Raw genomic sequence first — 16,698 nt, 5'->3', positions numbered from 1 at the left:
GCCAGGTGCATCTAATGGAGCAAAAAATACGGTAATTGCTGTCTGCTGATGAGTCGACCAGGTGTGTCTATAATGAAAAAAGACACCCAACTCTCTGAACTGTTGGATAGAGTTGCCATTGAAAGACCAAGAAAAGGGTTTCATGCTTTGCCAAAGACTATAATTTTAGATTTCTGAAAATTTAGTTGGAGCTTGTCACGTTTCAAGCAGTCATGGCAACTTCTAACTAGCTGCTTTAGACCGACTCTTGTGGGGGACAGAACCATGTCATCTGCGTATAATAGGATTGGAATCTGTATAGGGCCTAGTTTGGGGCTGCGGCCATTGATACTATGTAGGAGTGGGGCAAGATAATTAATAAATCAGTTAAACAGAGTTGACACTAGAACACAGCCTTGCTTCGCTCCTCTTTTGGAGAAAATCTGATTGGAAAGGGCCCCCTGTGTCAACATTTTTATGCGACAGGTAGAGCCCACATGGAGTTTTTGAATCAGAAAGAGGAGCCTCCTACCGATGCCCAACCTAGAGAGCTGTAGCCATAAGATATCTCTGTCTACATAATCAAAGGCTCCTTTTAGGTCTAAAAAAGCTGCAAACAGACGAGTGTTACGCTGCGAAGCATAATTGGAGATCAGATGTGATAGGATCAGACAGTGGTCTAGTGTAGACTTTCCTGCCTTAAAACCCACTTGTTCAGGGCCCAGGATGTCTTGGTCTAGAAGCCAGCCTTGTCATTTTTGGAGTAAGTAGCTGGCGTACAACTTTCCAGTGATGGCAAGAAGGCTTATTGGTCTATAATTTGCAGGGGATTTCTTATCACCCTTCTTATAGATGGGAATCACTATGGCCTGTGTCCATGCTTTGGGCATGATACCAGGTCAATTAACAGATGTAAACAGCGAAAACAGGAGCCCGCCAATCAGAGACAGCCTTTAGCAGTTCTGGAGGAAGGGCATTCCCCTTTTAGGAAGTAGAGGAGATTTTGTGTGTGAGAGAGACTCAAATTAATTCATAGTATTAAAAGAAAATGTATTTTGAATATCCTAGTAAATCTCTAACCCATTTTTTGGATGGAGAAGTTAATTTATATAAGGTATAATACAAAGAAGGTATATACATGGAATTTATACAAAGTATAAATTGCTTACTTTTTATTTTGTTTTATTAAGCAAATATCTAAAAAATAAAAGTAATTTATAAAAAGTGAAAATCATCACTTTGGCAGAAATGCATAAAAGAAAATCTTAAGCTATATTTGTGGAAGATAATTGTCTTGCCATAGTCAAACAATGTAATAATTCATATACCAAAAATAACTTTTACTATTAATCACTCGTCCACATAAGATTTTTAATTACAGATGTCAATTCCCATATAATTTCCTCTCTTTATTTTGATTTTCTAACTGAATTTTCTTTTCTTATCACGAATGATTACAAGAAGTATCATAGCAATCTAAAGTTTATCTCTCGGAGTTTTTGAGCAGCAAGGTTATTTTTATTTACATCAAAGCAATCTGACAATATTCATGTGCTTCTAGCTGTGTGTTATCTACTGGTACATTATCGTGACATTCCAGCATTTTGCAATGTTTCTACCAACAGGACTGCTTATAAAGAGGCTTTATCTCTTCTTTAGCATAAGCTATTAAGTCATTACCTGTTGTATTTAGTAAATGTGGTTCTTTCATTGCCTATCTTCTGTTTACTTCCAGAGTACAAAAAGCATTTTTCCAGTGGCTATAAGCTGGCCTATCTCTAACAAAGCATATAACAACTTCATCATTTACATCTTCAGACACTTCATTATCACAAACTCTTGACAATGGCAACAGATTCTTTTATCTTAAGACAAGCTTATTTTAGTGGCCCATATGAAAAATTACTTTTGATTCTGCTCAACTGTGAAGGATATTTTTTAAACATTTGCCTAATTATTTCTTAGCAATGGTTTTTGCCTGTTCTACCTAGGACCCTGATATCTTTACCTTTGGAAATATTGCAAGTTTCTATTTTTAATGTCTAGTGAAGCAAACACTGGGTTTAATGTGAACTGTATATCTGCCAAGGTATTTATTCTGTCAGGTAATGTTTCATTTAGGTAACGGCAGTCAGTCTGACAGATGATTTTTTACAACCTCTTTTGAGCTGTCTATCCTTATTGTTTTACAAGCCATCTCCCCATGCAGAAGATCCACAGCTAAAGCCTTCTTGATAGGTGTTGAAGCAGAGTCCTCCAAGGCAATCAATTCAGTTGTTGAATGGCACCCACTGTTAGAAAGTTCTTTCTGGTGTTCTGTTGAAATCCCCCTTTCATGTACAGTGGTGCCTCGCTTAGCAATCGCTCCGTTGAGCGATGAAATCGCTTTGCGATGGACTTTTGGGCATCGCTGGAGCAATCGCTTAGCGATGTCCTCTATGGCTAAAATTCGCTTTGCAATGATCGCAGGGAAGTGATCATGGCAAAGCGAACTTTTTTAAACAGCTGATTGGCGGTTCCAAAATAGCCACCGCAAAAACAAAATGGCTGCCGCTGTTTTTCCTCACTGTAGAGGCACCCAAAATGGCTGCCGCTATGGAGGAATTTCTCTTTAAGGTAAATTTTTAGCCCTTAGGAATGTATTAAACGCATTTTAATACGTTCCTATGGGCTTTTTAAAATCGCTTAGCGATTAAATCACTTAGCGATGTTTTTTCTGGAACGGATTAACATTGCTAAGTGAGGCACCACTGTAACTTGAACTTCTGTTCCTATCCTCTTGAGCAGCAAAAAAGCAAGCCTTCTCCATCTTCCACATTACAGCCCTTCAGATACTTTGAAGATGGCTATCATAATGCCTCTCAGTCTCCTCTTCTGCAGGCTCAATGTGCCAAGTTCCCTCAAATTTCTTCATAGGGCTTGGTTTCCAGTCTCTTACCATTCTGGGTGCCTCCCTCTGGATACATTCTAGCTTCTCAATATGCTTTTTAAACTGCAGTGTCCAGTACTTTGGGTAAAATATGACCAAAAATCAAAGCCCGATGTGCAGTCTCCTTGGTTAAAATTAGGTCCAAAATATCTAACAAGAGTGGGAGAGAGATCCACTCCACACCACCAGAGGTAGCATCTGAAACTGGCATCTCTGACCGGAGGCTGCAGTCCCTATTTTGAAACTTGATTTCCTCTCCAGTAGAGACAAGGCCTCTCCATGCCCTTCTGACACATGCAAATATCTTTTCCTTTTGGCAAGCTTCCAGCAGTTGACTGCCTACTGAGAAAGGAATTTTCATTTGATTAGTGCTTTGTTTTGTTGTTGTTGTTTTTCTTTAAAAATTGATATGTTTTAGTTGCTATTAAATGTAATAATATTTTGGAAAAAAAGGCAAGATAGACCACAAACAAACAAATCTGTCTCAATTAAAACTAGACCATAAAATCAACTACTAAAAGGGAGGGAGTTTTGCAGACGGGCAGGTTTAAATATATAGATTATAACAGAAAGGATAAAGGAGTTGAAGGATCTTGGCATCTTTGCCATATATATTTTATGCAACAGTATATTGTAATCAACAACATGGACTTGAATTCTAAAAGATTAGAGTTCTTTAATACTGATCTATGACAAAATCACATGACTGTTTATCATATTGCGCCTTCTAGCTTTTGAAAGGTTCCTTGTAACCCCATGTTTCACTTGTAACTTGATCAGAAGCCCCGGTGTGAGCAGGTTTAAAACATTGCCACCATCTTGCCCATTTTCATCCTCAGTTACAGCAGCTAAATGAAGAAAGTAGATTTGTGTTTCTCAGTACAGCATTTAAGAAAATGTGAGATGTCTACAGACACATTTTAAGTGACCAGCTGTGTGCAAGATCTGTGGTTCATTGTGGCAGCAAACTGGAATTCTCTCATTCTTGTTTTTTAAAAACATACTGAGATGATACAGTAAAATGCATGCATGATACTATCCCCACATCCAGATATACTGTATATCCACTTATTTACCCTCTGAATTACTTTGGCAGTGTGAACTAAAAAGGTACCTTTAAGGGCTGAAGACGAGCAGTAGATACTGGACTTCTTTAGGACAACATGTTACCTTACACTTGTGCATAATACTGAGTGTAAGACTAGGACTCAGGAAACCTGAGTTTAGATCTCTACTCAGCTATGGAAACTCATGACTGAGTGGCAGAATAAACCATTCCTTCGGGTAGTGATAGTAAATGATTCCTTGAACATCTCAACTCCTCAAATGCATTATCAGATAGCACTAAGAAACTGGATAGTACTGTAGACTTCCATTTGTTATTCATTATTTGGTTAGTTGATGATGTTTTTGTTTTGTTTTCTTTGTGGCAAAGACCTTGATATAGGAGAACCTTTGAATTATACTGGTAATCTTTCAAGTGAGTAATATAAGTTTTTGCTACCATGAATAAATAGCATAAATGGCTGTTATACATCATCCTTGTTATCATGGGGGGGGGGAATACTTTCAGCTCACCTATTAGCAGAAATCTGTTGCACAGCTCTACATATACTGTATGATGGTGGTGACATCAACAGCAGCAGCAAAATGAAGACTTCATTTCAGGGTTACACAACTTCGCCACATTGTGTACAAGTTATGTGCACCCCAAAATAGCCTTTAATTGGTGATAATTTGTATTTCATTACAGTTTACTGATGATGAGAATGTAATCACTGTTGTGTACATGGTGTGAAGGAATTGTGTTTTATGTAGTTAACACCAAGTTACGTTAAATTCTGTGCAGGTTTGGTTTGCAACTAGGAGCAACAACCTGCTAGTGAGTGTGTTTTCCCTGAGCATCCAGGAGTAAGGGAATCAGAGTGTGCTAGGAAAAGACACAGGCCTCAGGAGGCATTTCCCAACCATTGTGCACCAACTTCCAGGATATAACCCATCCAGGGAGAGAAGGTAGTGTGACTGAGTGATGAGAAGAACCCCTCTGTGCAACCCATGGGTAAAGAAAAACTCCTTCACACATGGAGCTTCATAACGAGATTTTAGCCAATATATTATAAACATACAGTTTCTATATGAAGTTTATGTTCTTCTGAGCAAAACAAAATATATGTGTAGACCCTATTTGTTAATCTTACTGGAGACATTATCTTCTTTTCAGCTATATTATAAAGGCAAACATTTCTACAAATTGGAATGTTCATTTTCCATTAAAGCTCCAGATTGACTAGAAATATGCATCTTGTTTAGATGAAGACCAATATCCCAGCCAAATTAGTTCAGTCCAGACCCTTCTGTTTATTTCCCAAAGTGAAGCAAGCTTTCCTCTAAAGTTGCACTGTAGTTGAAGCTTTGTTCAGACTTCCATAATTTTGCCAGCGTGCTTCATAATTCCTTACTAATGTGTATTACTCATTTTATTAGGCTTCTTTTGTGTGTCTTTGTTATCATTAGGCATTTAAATGCACATACCTCATCCAGTTTTCCCTCAGAGCATGAATGCATTTTATGTTTAATGTTTTATTTTGAATTTACTTATTTATTATTTCAGTTTGTATATTGCCCCATAGTTGCACACACTCTGTGTGGTTTACAACACATTAAACACACATAAATACAAAAAAATGCCCAACGATTAATACATAAATAGATAAAACCCTGTCCCTAGCTAAAACATAACTTTGGATAAAATTAAACAGATGAAGACAGATTTGTGCATCAATAAAAGACAGCTTGAACTAATACAGTTTTTACTAATTTCTTGAAAACAGAGAGGGAAGGAGCCTAACAAATCTGGGTTGGAAGTTTATTCCAAAGGGAAGGAGCCACAACCTTGTGTTGACTCTTTTGGCCTTCTTCAGTGTCACCATTTTAACATTATGGATCTATTTCCTTTGTTTCCTTGTCATTCATATATCTGTGAATTATGTTATTATAATACCATGTAGTATTTTCCCTATACCTTACAAGCCCTTCCTGTTAAACTTTTGTTTAACTTATTATTGTGTATAATTAATCTTCTTGTTTCTTTTTACCCTTGTTTGTGTTGACAATCATAAATTTGTTGTTGTTAGGCATCCTTTAGTCTCAAGAGACAATGGTAACATGCTCTGTATGGAGGACTTGGAACAGCGTCTAGTGAGGTTGAGAAGGCCAATTCGAAATTGGCAATCCCTTTCCATGTTGTTTCAATGCCGTATGCGAAGCTGGAGTGCCCTCTCCAGACCACGAAGCCTGGGTAAAATAATATGGGGGATAGGCTGTTACCCAAGCAGCAAATCCCCCCTCTCCACGTCACTGAAATAGTCCAATGGAAAGGCAAGAGCCAATACAATTGGTTCCAGCGAAATCGCAGGAGTTGACAGAATGACATGAACTGCCTCCAGGACTCCAGCTCCAGAATCATAAATTTATGCCTGTAAATTATAGGTTCTGTTGCTTTATCTGATTTTCTATTGTTTCTTCCCCGTTTAAATATTTTAAACTATTCCTCAGTGTACCAAATCATTTGTAACCCCTATGTTTTAAAGTATTAAATGACGTCTTCAGTCTCACTGTCTCAGTCTGTACCTGAGTCATGTAGATATGGGACAACAACAAGATAAATGAGGAATTTTGAGTTTTTGCTCAGAGTTTTATTGCTTCAATAACCCACCAATGCAAGATATCAAGCAGTAGCTGAGGTATATTCATTTAAAACAATTGAGTAATAAACATGCCTTTCTCAAGGCAGAAAATCTCCACTGATTATTATTAGACAGTTGGAGTCTACAATGAAACCCTTTAGGTCCTTAAGGGTAGATGAGCTATTTAGGGCCTTTTTTAGGGAGGAGAAAGTACTATATCTGGAAGCCTATTAAATGACATATGAAATGGGAGCAGACATCCTTCTGAGCATCAAAATTAATTTTAATTCAAAACAACAAGCAAAGCTCTCCATAGTATGGATTCATTGCTGCAAAACACTAGTTAAAGATGGCTCTAAAATGTTGATGACCATTCAGAGCATGAGGTTCAACAAATTTACACGACCTGTGATAGAAAGTTCCATGCTGGGATTATGTCCCGGTGTTAGATTACTGGCCCAATTTTCTTACAATTTACTGTGATAGTAAATTTGAATTTTGGTTTCATCTCCCTAGTGCTAGTTTCATTAGATAACAGTAAAGCCTTCGATATTTGAATACCACTTCTTAGAAATGGCCCTTCAGAAGATGATTATGGGGAAATTTATATAAAGGTTCTACAGCCACTGTGCCCTTCAGGTATCAGCAGTTGTCTGGGATCAAGTTAAGCTGGGATACAAAATGGAAATGATCCCTGTTTTCTTTACCACTGAACTCTTAGGCAGAAGCCTTGTAAATAAGGAGAGAAACCTGTGGCTACACCTGCACTGAAGATGCTTTTTAGCTGTTCCTTGTTAGTCCCTGTACAAGTTGTGAAATAATTCCCCTTTTGTGTTTTATTTATATTTTTACAGCCTCCTATCAGTACTGGGTGGGCAATCTGTGACCCTAAGACCCTATGCAGCTCTTGGCATAATTTCCAGAACCCTGAACTAGCAACCAGTTGTGATATCCTGTGAGAGTTACGTTTTTTCTCTTCCTGCAAATGGGAGAGAAGAGTTTTCAGAAAGAAAAAATAAGGGAAAATGAGAGAATGGCCCTACTCATTCTGGATGTGGCCCCACTGACCACTGGTTTCATCTCTAACCAGCACTAGCATGCAGCCTCTGCAGGATTGCTCCTCTCAACAAAGAATGCAACTGCCACAGAAGAAAAATTAGCCAGCTCCATCAATGCTGGATCTGTTCTTTCTTATAAATTAATAAAGTTTAAAATAAGGAAGAGTTCTTGTTGTAATAAGAGCTTGACAAATAAACAGAGTAAAGGGTGGGGATGATTTTACTGGCTGTATTCTCGAAGGCTTTCACGGCCGGGATCTGATGGGTGTTGTGGGTTTTTCGGGCTCTTTGGCCCTGTTCTGAAGATTAACTGGCTTCTCATTGGATCCTAAGTCCAGTATTTGAATTTTTGTTTACATAGAAAGGAACAAAGGTTTGTTTCTACTATTCTAGTTGGACCCTCATAGATGATTGTGTTGACTACATCTTTATTCTGTATACTCAGAAGCAGTCCAGTTGAGTTTAAGAATGTTTAGAATTGTGACCTTAGACAGATCTTGTCTGGTTATAAAAGGACCATAGAATATTTGAACAAGTCATAATCCACTTATTTACAGTGGTGCCTCGTATAACGAGCGCCCCGTGTAACGACGAATCCGTATAACGATGCGGATTTTGCGATCGCAAAAGCGATTGCATTACGATGTTTCCTATGTTTCCCCATAGGCACCATTTCCCCCCAGCTGACCAGTGGGCACTTCGGAGCGCCGCCCAGCTGGGAGGAAATGCTGGCAGTGGCTTCCGAAGAGCCACGGGGAGGGCTCCCCCACAGTCCTTCAGAAGCCACCGCCACTCAGCTGGGGGAAAATTCCCCCCCCCATCCACCCGAGCAGGGCTAAAATGTCGGCTTCGAGTGGATGGGGGGGAGGAGGGATTCCCCCTTCATCCACCCCAGCCGCGCGAAAATGCCAGCTTGGGGTGGATAGGGGTGGAGGAGGGATTCTCCCTTCATCCACCCCAGCCGCGCGAAAATGCCGGCTTGGGGTGGATAGAGGGGGGAGGAGGGATTCTCCCTTCATCCACCCCAGCCGCGCGAAAATGCCGGCTTGGGGTGGATAGAGGGGGAGGAGGGATTCTCCCTTCATCCACCCCAGCCACGCAAAAATGCCGGCTTGGGGTGGATAGAGGGAGGAGGAGGGATTCTCCCTTCATCCACCCCAGCCGTGCGAAAATGCCGGCTTAGGGTGGATAGAGGGGGGAGGAGGGATTCTCCCTTCATCCACCCCAGCCGCGCGAAAATGCCGGCTTGGGGTGGATAGGGGGGAAGGAGGGATTCTCCCTTCATCCGCCCCAGCCACGCGAAAATGCCGGCTTGGGGTGGATGGGGGGGAGGAGGGATTCTCCCTTCATCCACCCCAGCTGGGCTAAAATGCCGGCTTGGGGTGGATAGAGGGGGCAGGAGGGATTCTCCCTTCATCCACCCCAGCCGGGCTAAAATGCCGGCTAGGGGTGGATAGAGGGGGGAGGAGGGATTCTCCCTTCATCCACCCCAGCCAGGCTAAAATGCCGGCTTGGGGTGGATAGGGGGGGAGGAGGGATTCTCCCTTCATCCACCCCAGCCGCGCGAAAATGCCGGCTTGGGGTGGATAGGGGGGGAGGAGGGATTCTCCCTTCATACACCCCAGCCGCGCAAAAATGCTGGCTTTGGGTGGATGGGGGGAGGAGGAAGGATTCTCCCTTCATCCACCCCAGCCGGGCTAAAATGCCGGCTTCAGGTGGATGGGGGGGAGGAGGGATTCCCCCCCCATCCACCCAAGCTGGGTGAAAGGAGGGGGGAAGCCGGGCTGGCTAGCTGGCAGTGCTTTGCCATGATTGGTTCCCTGCTTGGGGAACCGATCCTGACAAAGCAGTGCTTAACAGCTGATCGGCGGTTTCAAAATGGCTGTTTTGCCTCGCTTAAGAGGCACAGAAAATGGCCGTCGCTATGGAGGATCTTCACTGAACGGTGAGTTTTCAGTCCATTGGAACACATTAACCGGGTTTTAATGCATTTCAGTGGGCTTTTTTATTTCGCTTTACGATGTTTCCGTATAGCGACGTTAATCCTGGAACGGATTAACGTCGCTATGCGGGGCACCACTGTACTTCCTTCTGGACTGTAGGCAGTTCCATTTAATGCAGTGGAACCAACTGCAGTAAAATCCATGCAGTGCCTAAGTGCTTTCAAGTTAGTACCTTCCACCCATAAAAGGAAGCTGTCCCCGACAAAAGACAGTTAGAAAAGCAGCATGAAAGTTAAGCCAGATGGAAGGTCTTGACATAGTAGAAGTTACCTTTTAATTGTTATCTATTTAATTTTATCTCCTGTTTCCTGTGTGAATAGTTGGTGTTGTGCTGAAAGGAAAGGGTGTGATTTGAGTCAAGTGATAGGAAGTAATTCAACAGCTCCACCTATATGCACTTTTTATGCAGTGTGGATTTCCATTTACTCTTTGGGTTTCCTTTATTACAAAAAACTTTACAGGCCATTTTTATGTTCAGTATTATTGACTAGTTACATTTTTAGTGTTTGGTGCTGCATTCTAACACATGAAGGGCTATAAACCAGTGGTTCCGTTCAAAATGGGGAGAAGAATAGAAGCTTCAGGAAGAGGATGATGTGGACATTTTGAATGTGTGATGGGGAAGTATTGAAATCCAGTTTCAAAAGCTGCGGCTTAAAATTTATTTCCTTGGGTATCATGCAGGATGAATGACTGCATAATGAGGAAAGTTTATCAAAGCTGGAGGACAAACTGCTGTTAAAATCTAGAAACACAAGAAAATTCTATTCCATTGTTGAATTTTGTTTTGTTTTCTAGCTTGTTTTTTGCTTTGCTCTTGTCATACGTCATGCATGAATGAAAATGCAGCATTCTCCTGGGAGCTGTAAAGCTTCTGTGAAGATTGTTTATTTCCTTAATCCCATCTCCTTTGTGATTCCTGATGTCAGATATAAAATGGAAAGCCTTTAATGTAAAGATTATCATCCTTATTATCACCTGCACTAGGGAGCGCCTTAGCTCGCTGTTGTTATCCTACCAGTTGCCATATGTTACTGCTTCTCGAAGGTTAGATTTTAACATGTCCGCTTTATTATGTATGTGAAGCCCAGTATGAGTTGCTGTGGTGGCTGTATAGCACAGATGGGTACCGGGTTATTTCATTATTTTACATTTATTGTAAATTGACACTGAAAGGGCTCCTTTTTATTTTGAACTTTCCAAGCTATTTAAGGCCTTCCTAATTCCATTAGTAGTAATCATGCAAATGTCAAACATAAGGGCTAGTTCCTGAATTGCATACAATAAAGGGTATGAAAAAAAACATGATTTGTGCCCAATGAACTTCTTGCATAAAAACACTGAACAGGGGTGTGAGACAAAGAAGGCCTGAGAAATCTAATTGGGGGAGGCAATAGTCACCACCCATTAACACAACCACATCTACTGTGATACCCAAAAGAAGTGTTTTCAAGAGGGAGAGAATCTGCAGTAGGGAATTAAAGGTGGCAGGAAAAACTGACTCGAATTTAGGCCTGATCTTCAGCTCATGTCAATGTATCTACCACAGGAAGCAGAAGTGGAGGACACCTTGTTTTGCCCTGAGTACTGTTTTGAAATAACCTTGAAACACCACCACATGAAAGTGAAGTCCATCTTCCAAGAAGGACTTGAAAGTGTGTGAGGTGGAAATAGGTCTGTGACTTCAAGAGTGTACAGGATGCAAGCTTCATGGCCAAATAATTGTTCAACACAAATGTCTGTCTTTTTGCACCACAGCTTTTAAACATGCCCCCCTTAAGATAGGTTAAATTCCTGTTTCAATTTAACTTGAAGTTAAAACTGTCATCTGGCTCAAATATGTGGTGTTTAGTCCACATGCTCCTATTTGCTGTGAACTTATGGCTCCCATTACGCTTTTGAGGGGGGTTGTTTTCTTTTTTCATTGTCTGGTTCCCAGTCCCACCTAAGCCTTTCTGGATTTTATTGTAGTTCATTGTAAGTGCCATACTTTATAGTGGAGGCTTTCAGGCATCTTCCCCCCACTCTGTGGAGGCCTAGGCTTTGTTAATTGCATGCTGCTCTAAGAATACACTGCTTGATACCTTTGAACCTTATGCTTTGCCTTGACAGCTGGGCTAGCAAATGCCACCGACAACAGCATTGTATGGGGGCGGTGGGTGGGGGGAGTCTTTTGTAAGTAAAATGTCAGTGTGGCTAACCTTGCCAGCACCCAATTGTTAAAAGTGTGATTCACTTTTTCTTTTCTTTCTTTTTTTTAACCAGAGCTTAGGCTAACCTGGTCAGCCTTCTGTTTCTATAGCGATTAGCCTGAGGATATGTCCTTTTTCAGCTTATCAAATTTTATTAACTTCAGCTTCCTGCTTCAATGATCATTTGTTCCCACTTCAGATTCTTGGATAGTTTACCAGTATGTTTTTTTTACTCAGTGCTTAAAAATGGAAATACTAAATGCTTCCATAAATGATTTGGAGCACAACCTCCTGGAAAATTCTCCAGCACAAGTTGCACCAAAATCAGTGGGAACTTTGGAAGAGCAGCTCTTTTGTGCTTCTGTCATTTATTTTAATGGACCTAAGCAGAATAATGTCTCAGTGAATTTAGCCTTAATGCATATAATCATACTCCTTTTCAAAAAGGGATTATAAAAAAGGCATAATAATTGCAGTTTAAATGACTTAAGTGATGCTGAGATTTTCTGAATTTTATCTTCTGTTATTAATTTAGGATGTGATTTTTAAATCTAATATTTGGGAAAATAAGTGAAAACCTTATTTGATATAGGATTTTGTACATAGGAATATTACATTATTGTGTTGTTTATCTTTTGAACTCTGTGTTTTTGTAAGCAATATATTTAATTTATCTTTGATAATTTCTTCATCTTGGAAATAACACAGCTACTTTTCTCTCAACTGTTTTCATTTGAAAAACAAAGTCTAATTGGAGCTATTCATGTTTGTTGTAATTTGTCATCAAGTCAGAACTGACTTATAGCAACCCTAATAGGGCTTTCAAGTTAAGTAAGGTACTTAAAGAATGATTTTACCACTCCCACTCCCCTGTGAGTTTCCATGGCAGAGCTGAGGAATTGAACCCAGGTCTTCTGAGTCCTAGTCCCTCACTCTATCCACCATACCACACTAGTATGACTTAAATAAAGAGCACCTGCTACTACTCCAGTGTTGCTTGAGTTTCTTGAGGACAGAAGAAGTCAGAGTCATAAAGCTCTGATTGAAATACCAGAATATTTTTAAGGGATTCTTTTTTTTTCCACTAGGGGTTAGATTTATTTTAATTGAAAGTACATGCTATTCAGTGTGAAATCAATTCCAGATAACAACCAGAATGTCTTAACCTAGGCATTAGATTAATCCTTGAAAGGTAATATGTTTCTTATTAATTAAGAATAGAATTCTAAATCCACAGCTCTTAGAATCAAGTAATGTCATGAAGTAGTATGGACCAGTAGACAAGAAACCTTAGTTCAATCTCTGGTCGGCTGAAAATGTATGCTGCACACTATATTGGACAATTGCTGAAAATAGCAGCTCCATATTTTCTCTTCCCTAAAATATGAAATATTTTTCTGTGAATTGTGTCTTAATCACATAGTACTTCTCCAGCCAGTAGTGCTGTCAGTGAAACTGTCAAAGTGATTATGAAAGGACACAGGGTAAGTGGCCCTAAACATACTGGGGAGAGATGTGCATGGTGCTGTTTCTAACTGCAAGCGTATGTTCAGTCTGGAAGGTGTTGTAGAATTGATTGAGGGCCTGTCCAGGTGGAGATGTACATTGCTATTTGATTGCTTTTGGTAGGATTTGATTCAAACTCAATTGTGTCATCCACACATGTTTCTACTTAGGCCAACCCATCTTGCTCCTTAAGACCTATTCCATTTCTTCCTGGCACAGGACTAGGGGCTTCTGATTTTCTTGGCATGATTTGGCATGTTCCTAATTATCTCATTGTGCAGCCTCTACAGATGGCTAGTTTGCACCCAAATAGACAACGTTGTGAAATAATAGGTAGGTTGTGACATTAAATAGGAGAACAGAGGAACCCCCTCTTCTTTTTTTGTCTTTTTAAAAATATTTCCCAAATGACACAGCGCAATTCTAATGCCATCTAGGTTGTTCTGTTACTCTTTTGATATGCCACTTACTTTGTTTAACAAAAAGAAACTTACTTGTGAGTGAATTGGGTATACTTACATGCAAGTAAATCAGCAATCCAAAGAGTTGTATAGACCCTTCTCATAGGAGAATAAGCATCTCTAGTATGAATGGGAGGATAACTCAAATGACAGAGAAAATAGATTTCACTGAAGAATCTTTTGAGTGTGAACTAGACTGCTCCAAATTCCCCTGTCTGGACAGACTCTAAGAGTGATACGTCCTGTAGTTAACCACCCCTTTTTCCTGTTGAAAGCCATTTGTCCAAAGTTATTTTGTCAGTGGATATAAAACATGTATTTTCTTTTTTTTCATTTGCAAAGTCTGTTGACATTTCACTGCTATCTTGTCAGGAGAAGAAGCAATCTTTTCAGTGCAAGTAACTGAACGACTGCATGTTGAGATAATTATGTAAAAGGAGACTGCCTGAATGAGCTTCAGAATGTGTTATTTCTTTATTATCTAGCACTTTATAATTAACTGTTCCTTTTTTATTATTATTTCAGGAAGCTGCCACTTTTGCTAGAGAGCAAGGCTTTGAGGTGAGTTAACCTACGTTGCACACTAAACAGATTCTAAAAGGGTTTTTTTTCCTGCTGATAATGAAGTTCTTTTGGATAGTGATTGATGTGCTATTATACTCTCCAAGCCTCGCTGGGGTTGCTATAGAAACTTGGCAGTCGTCATGGTTTCTTTGTTCTGCCAGCTCAGTGTTATGACGCACTCTGCTAGGTCTGCACCCAACATCGCCTACAGATGTTATTTATTGAATTTTGAAAAGCCTCTTGGGAAGCTGAGAGGTTGGGCACGGCTTCAAGCTGCCTCTGCAGATATGGGACCTGTCAGTTTGCTCAGTTAAAAAGCCACCTCATTAGCTGAATTACACTCCATAAGGATCTGCTGCTAAAGCAGTGGTGAAGCAAGACTAAATACTGAAATATAACACCATTTTAAATAACTTAAACTCTGCCATATGTGGATTATCGTTATGCAAATGAATTTCAGTAAGGTTGTATGTGGAATTGTTAAGACCTGATTAATGTAAACCCTGTCTTTTACACACAGCCTCTTTTGGAGAAGTGGGCTGTGCTTTTGTTAACACAGAGAAGTGCTATTTTCCATCTCGGTTTGCATACATGTGCAGTCTCTTAGCATATACATAAGTATGCACATGGAATCAGCCTTTTGTTTAGTTTGTTAACTACACCATTTAAAAGATTTTAATCATGTCATTAGTATTTTGGGCTGTGAATGCCTTTTTCTAGAGTTATCCATGTGTTATACCAAAGCCACTTCATCAGAGAACTAGCGCTTACAGTGAATAGGGACTGTATGCTCATATGTCCTAAATACTCTCATGTAACCTTTAATGTATTTGCACTAATGTGCTCCATTGTGTATAAAATACCTTTCTGTTCAGCATTTGCTTGTGTTCTGTTCATTGGGCAAACGTATTACAGAAGCAAATATATATTCTTCTTAATTTAATTTATTAAATGCTTTTTTCAAGAAAAGGCTCAAAGCATTGTACAGTATATACCCAAAGAAGGAATAATATGTCCACAATTAGAACTTAGGTACCCTCCCGTAAGCAATAAATCGTAAGCATATCAATTGCCATTATATATTTGTATCTAATGATTTTTTTCCTAGAGTGTTTAATTCTGATGTCGGTATAATAAAAGTAATATGTAATTATAGAGAGGCCAAAAGAGGAAGGATAGATAGAAGTATTTTTAAGTATAGGAATATTATAGACAAAATGAAGAAAGTACAGAAATATGGAGAATTAATGATAGAGAAGGTTGCAAGGTCCAGTTTTTTCAAGATAATGCAAAAGTGCATACAGTACTTCTTTATCATCAGTATTTAAGTGTTAGGACTGTATCCTTTGTTATTCAGTTTTTATAACAGAAATTAAGATTGAACAAAATCTTTTACTTCATATAATATCTTATTTATGGCAAGTAAAGTGATGATGCAGTTCTTGATAATGATGTAAGGCCTGTTTATTTATTTATCTATTTATTTTTGGTCTGTGTGAACTGCGTACCTGTTACATGCCTAGTTTCAATTCACACCAAGTGACAAAATGCATTTACATGTGTCTGCAGAACACCTTCATATTAGACTTTTTGTTATCATTTTTAAACAATTCCTAGCAGTTTCTGCTGAACATCATAAGTATGCCATATTTGATTACTGAGCATTGCTGAAGGGCACAGTGATGTGATCTAATTTTACATTGCCCCTTGTCTTGGGAGCAGCAAGTGACTTATCACAACTGCCATCAGTGATTTATAATGTTTGATAAGTGTCCATTGAGGGTTTTTCATCTGTGACTTTAACACATCTCCAAAGCTTAGTCATAAAAAGGAGCACTGACAATGGGCCACCATTTAGGGTATTCAAGAAATACCTTGAAAACGAAAGGGAATATAATGAGAGCATGGATGTCTAGTTGATTGCTAGCTGAGAACACTTTTCAGAAGCTGACAGAAAGTTCTGTGTAGACCACTGGTTCTTAACCTTGGGCTACTCAGTTTTGGACTGCAACTCCCAGAAGCCTTCACCACCAACTGTGCTGACTGGGGTTTCTGGGAGTTGCAGTTCAAAAGCATCTGAGTAACAAAGGTTAAGAACCACTGGTGTAGACCATGTTTTACTGTGTTGATATTGTAGCATGGGGGATGTAATGACGCTGCAGGTTAAACCGCAGAAGCCTCTGTGCTGCAGGGTTAGAAGACCAGCAGTCGTAAAATCAAATCCACGCAACAGAGTGAGCCCCCGTCACTTGTCCCAGCTCCTGCCAACCTAGCAGTTTGAAAGCATGTAAATGCGAGTAGATAAATAGGTACCACCTCG

General features: G+C 39.7%; 1 protein-coding gene across 10 annotated transcripts in view; it reads left to right on the top strand.

The window, feature by feature from the left end:
* Positions 1-16,698, top strand: part of ADK (adenosine kinase) — a 375,585-nt gene that overhangs the window by 271,993 nt on the left and 86,894 nt on the right. For all 10 annotated transcript variants that reach the window (XM_072994991.2, XM_072994988.2, XM_072994983.2 and 7 more), the window contains one exon: positions 14,340-14,375. In XM_072994991.2, coding sequence (XP_072851092.2) covers positions 14,340-14,375 — 36 coding nt within the window. The remainder of the gene's footprint in view (positions 1-14,339; positions 14,376-16,698) is intronic.

Source organism: Pogona vitticeps, chromosome 3, assembly GCF_051106095.1.
Source record: "Pogona vitticeps strain Pit_001003342236 chromosome 3, PviZW2.1, whole genome shotgun sequence".
NCBI classification, from domain to species: domain Eukaryota; kingdom Metazoa; phylum Chordata; class Lepidosauria; order Squamata; family Agamidae; genus Pogona; species Pogona vitticeps.
The sequence above is the reverse complement of the archived record's forward strand: the minus strand, read 5'-3'. Positions and strand labels throughout refer to the sequence as shown.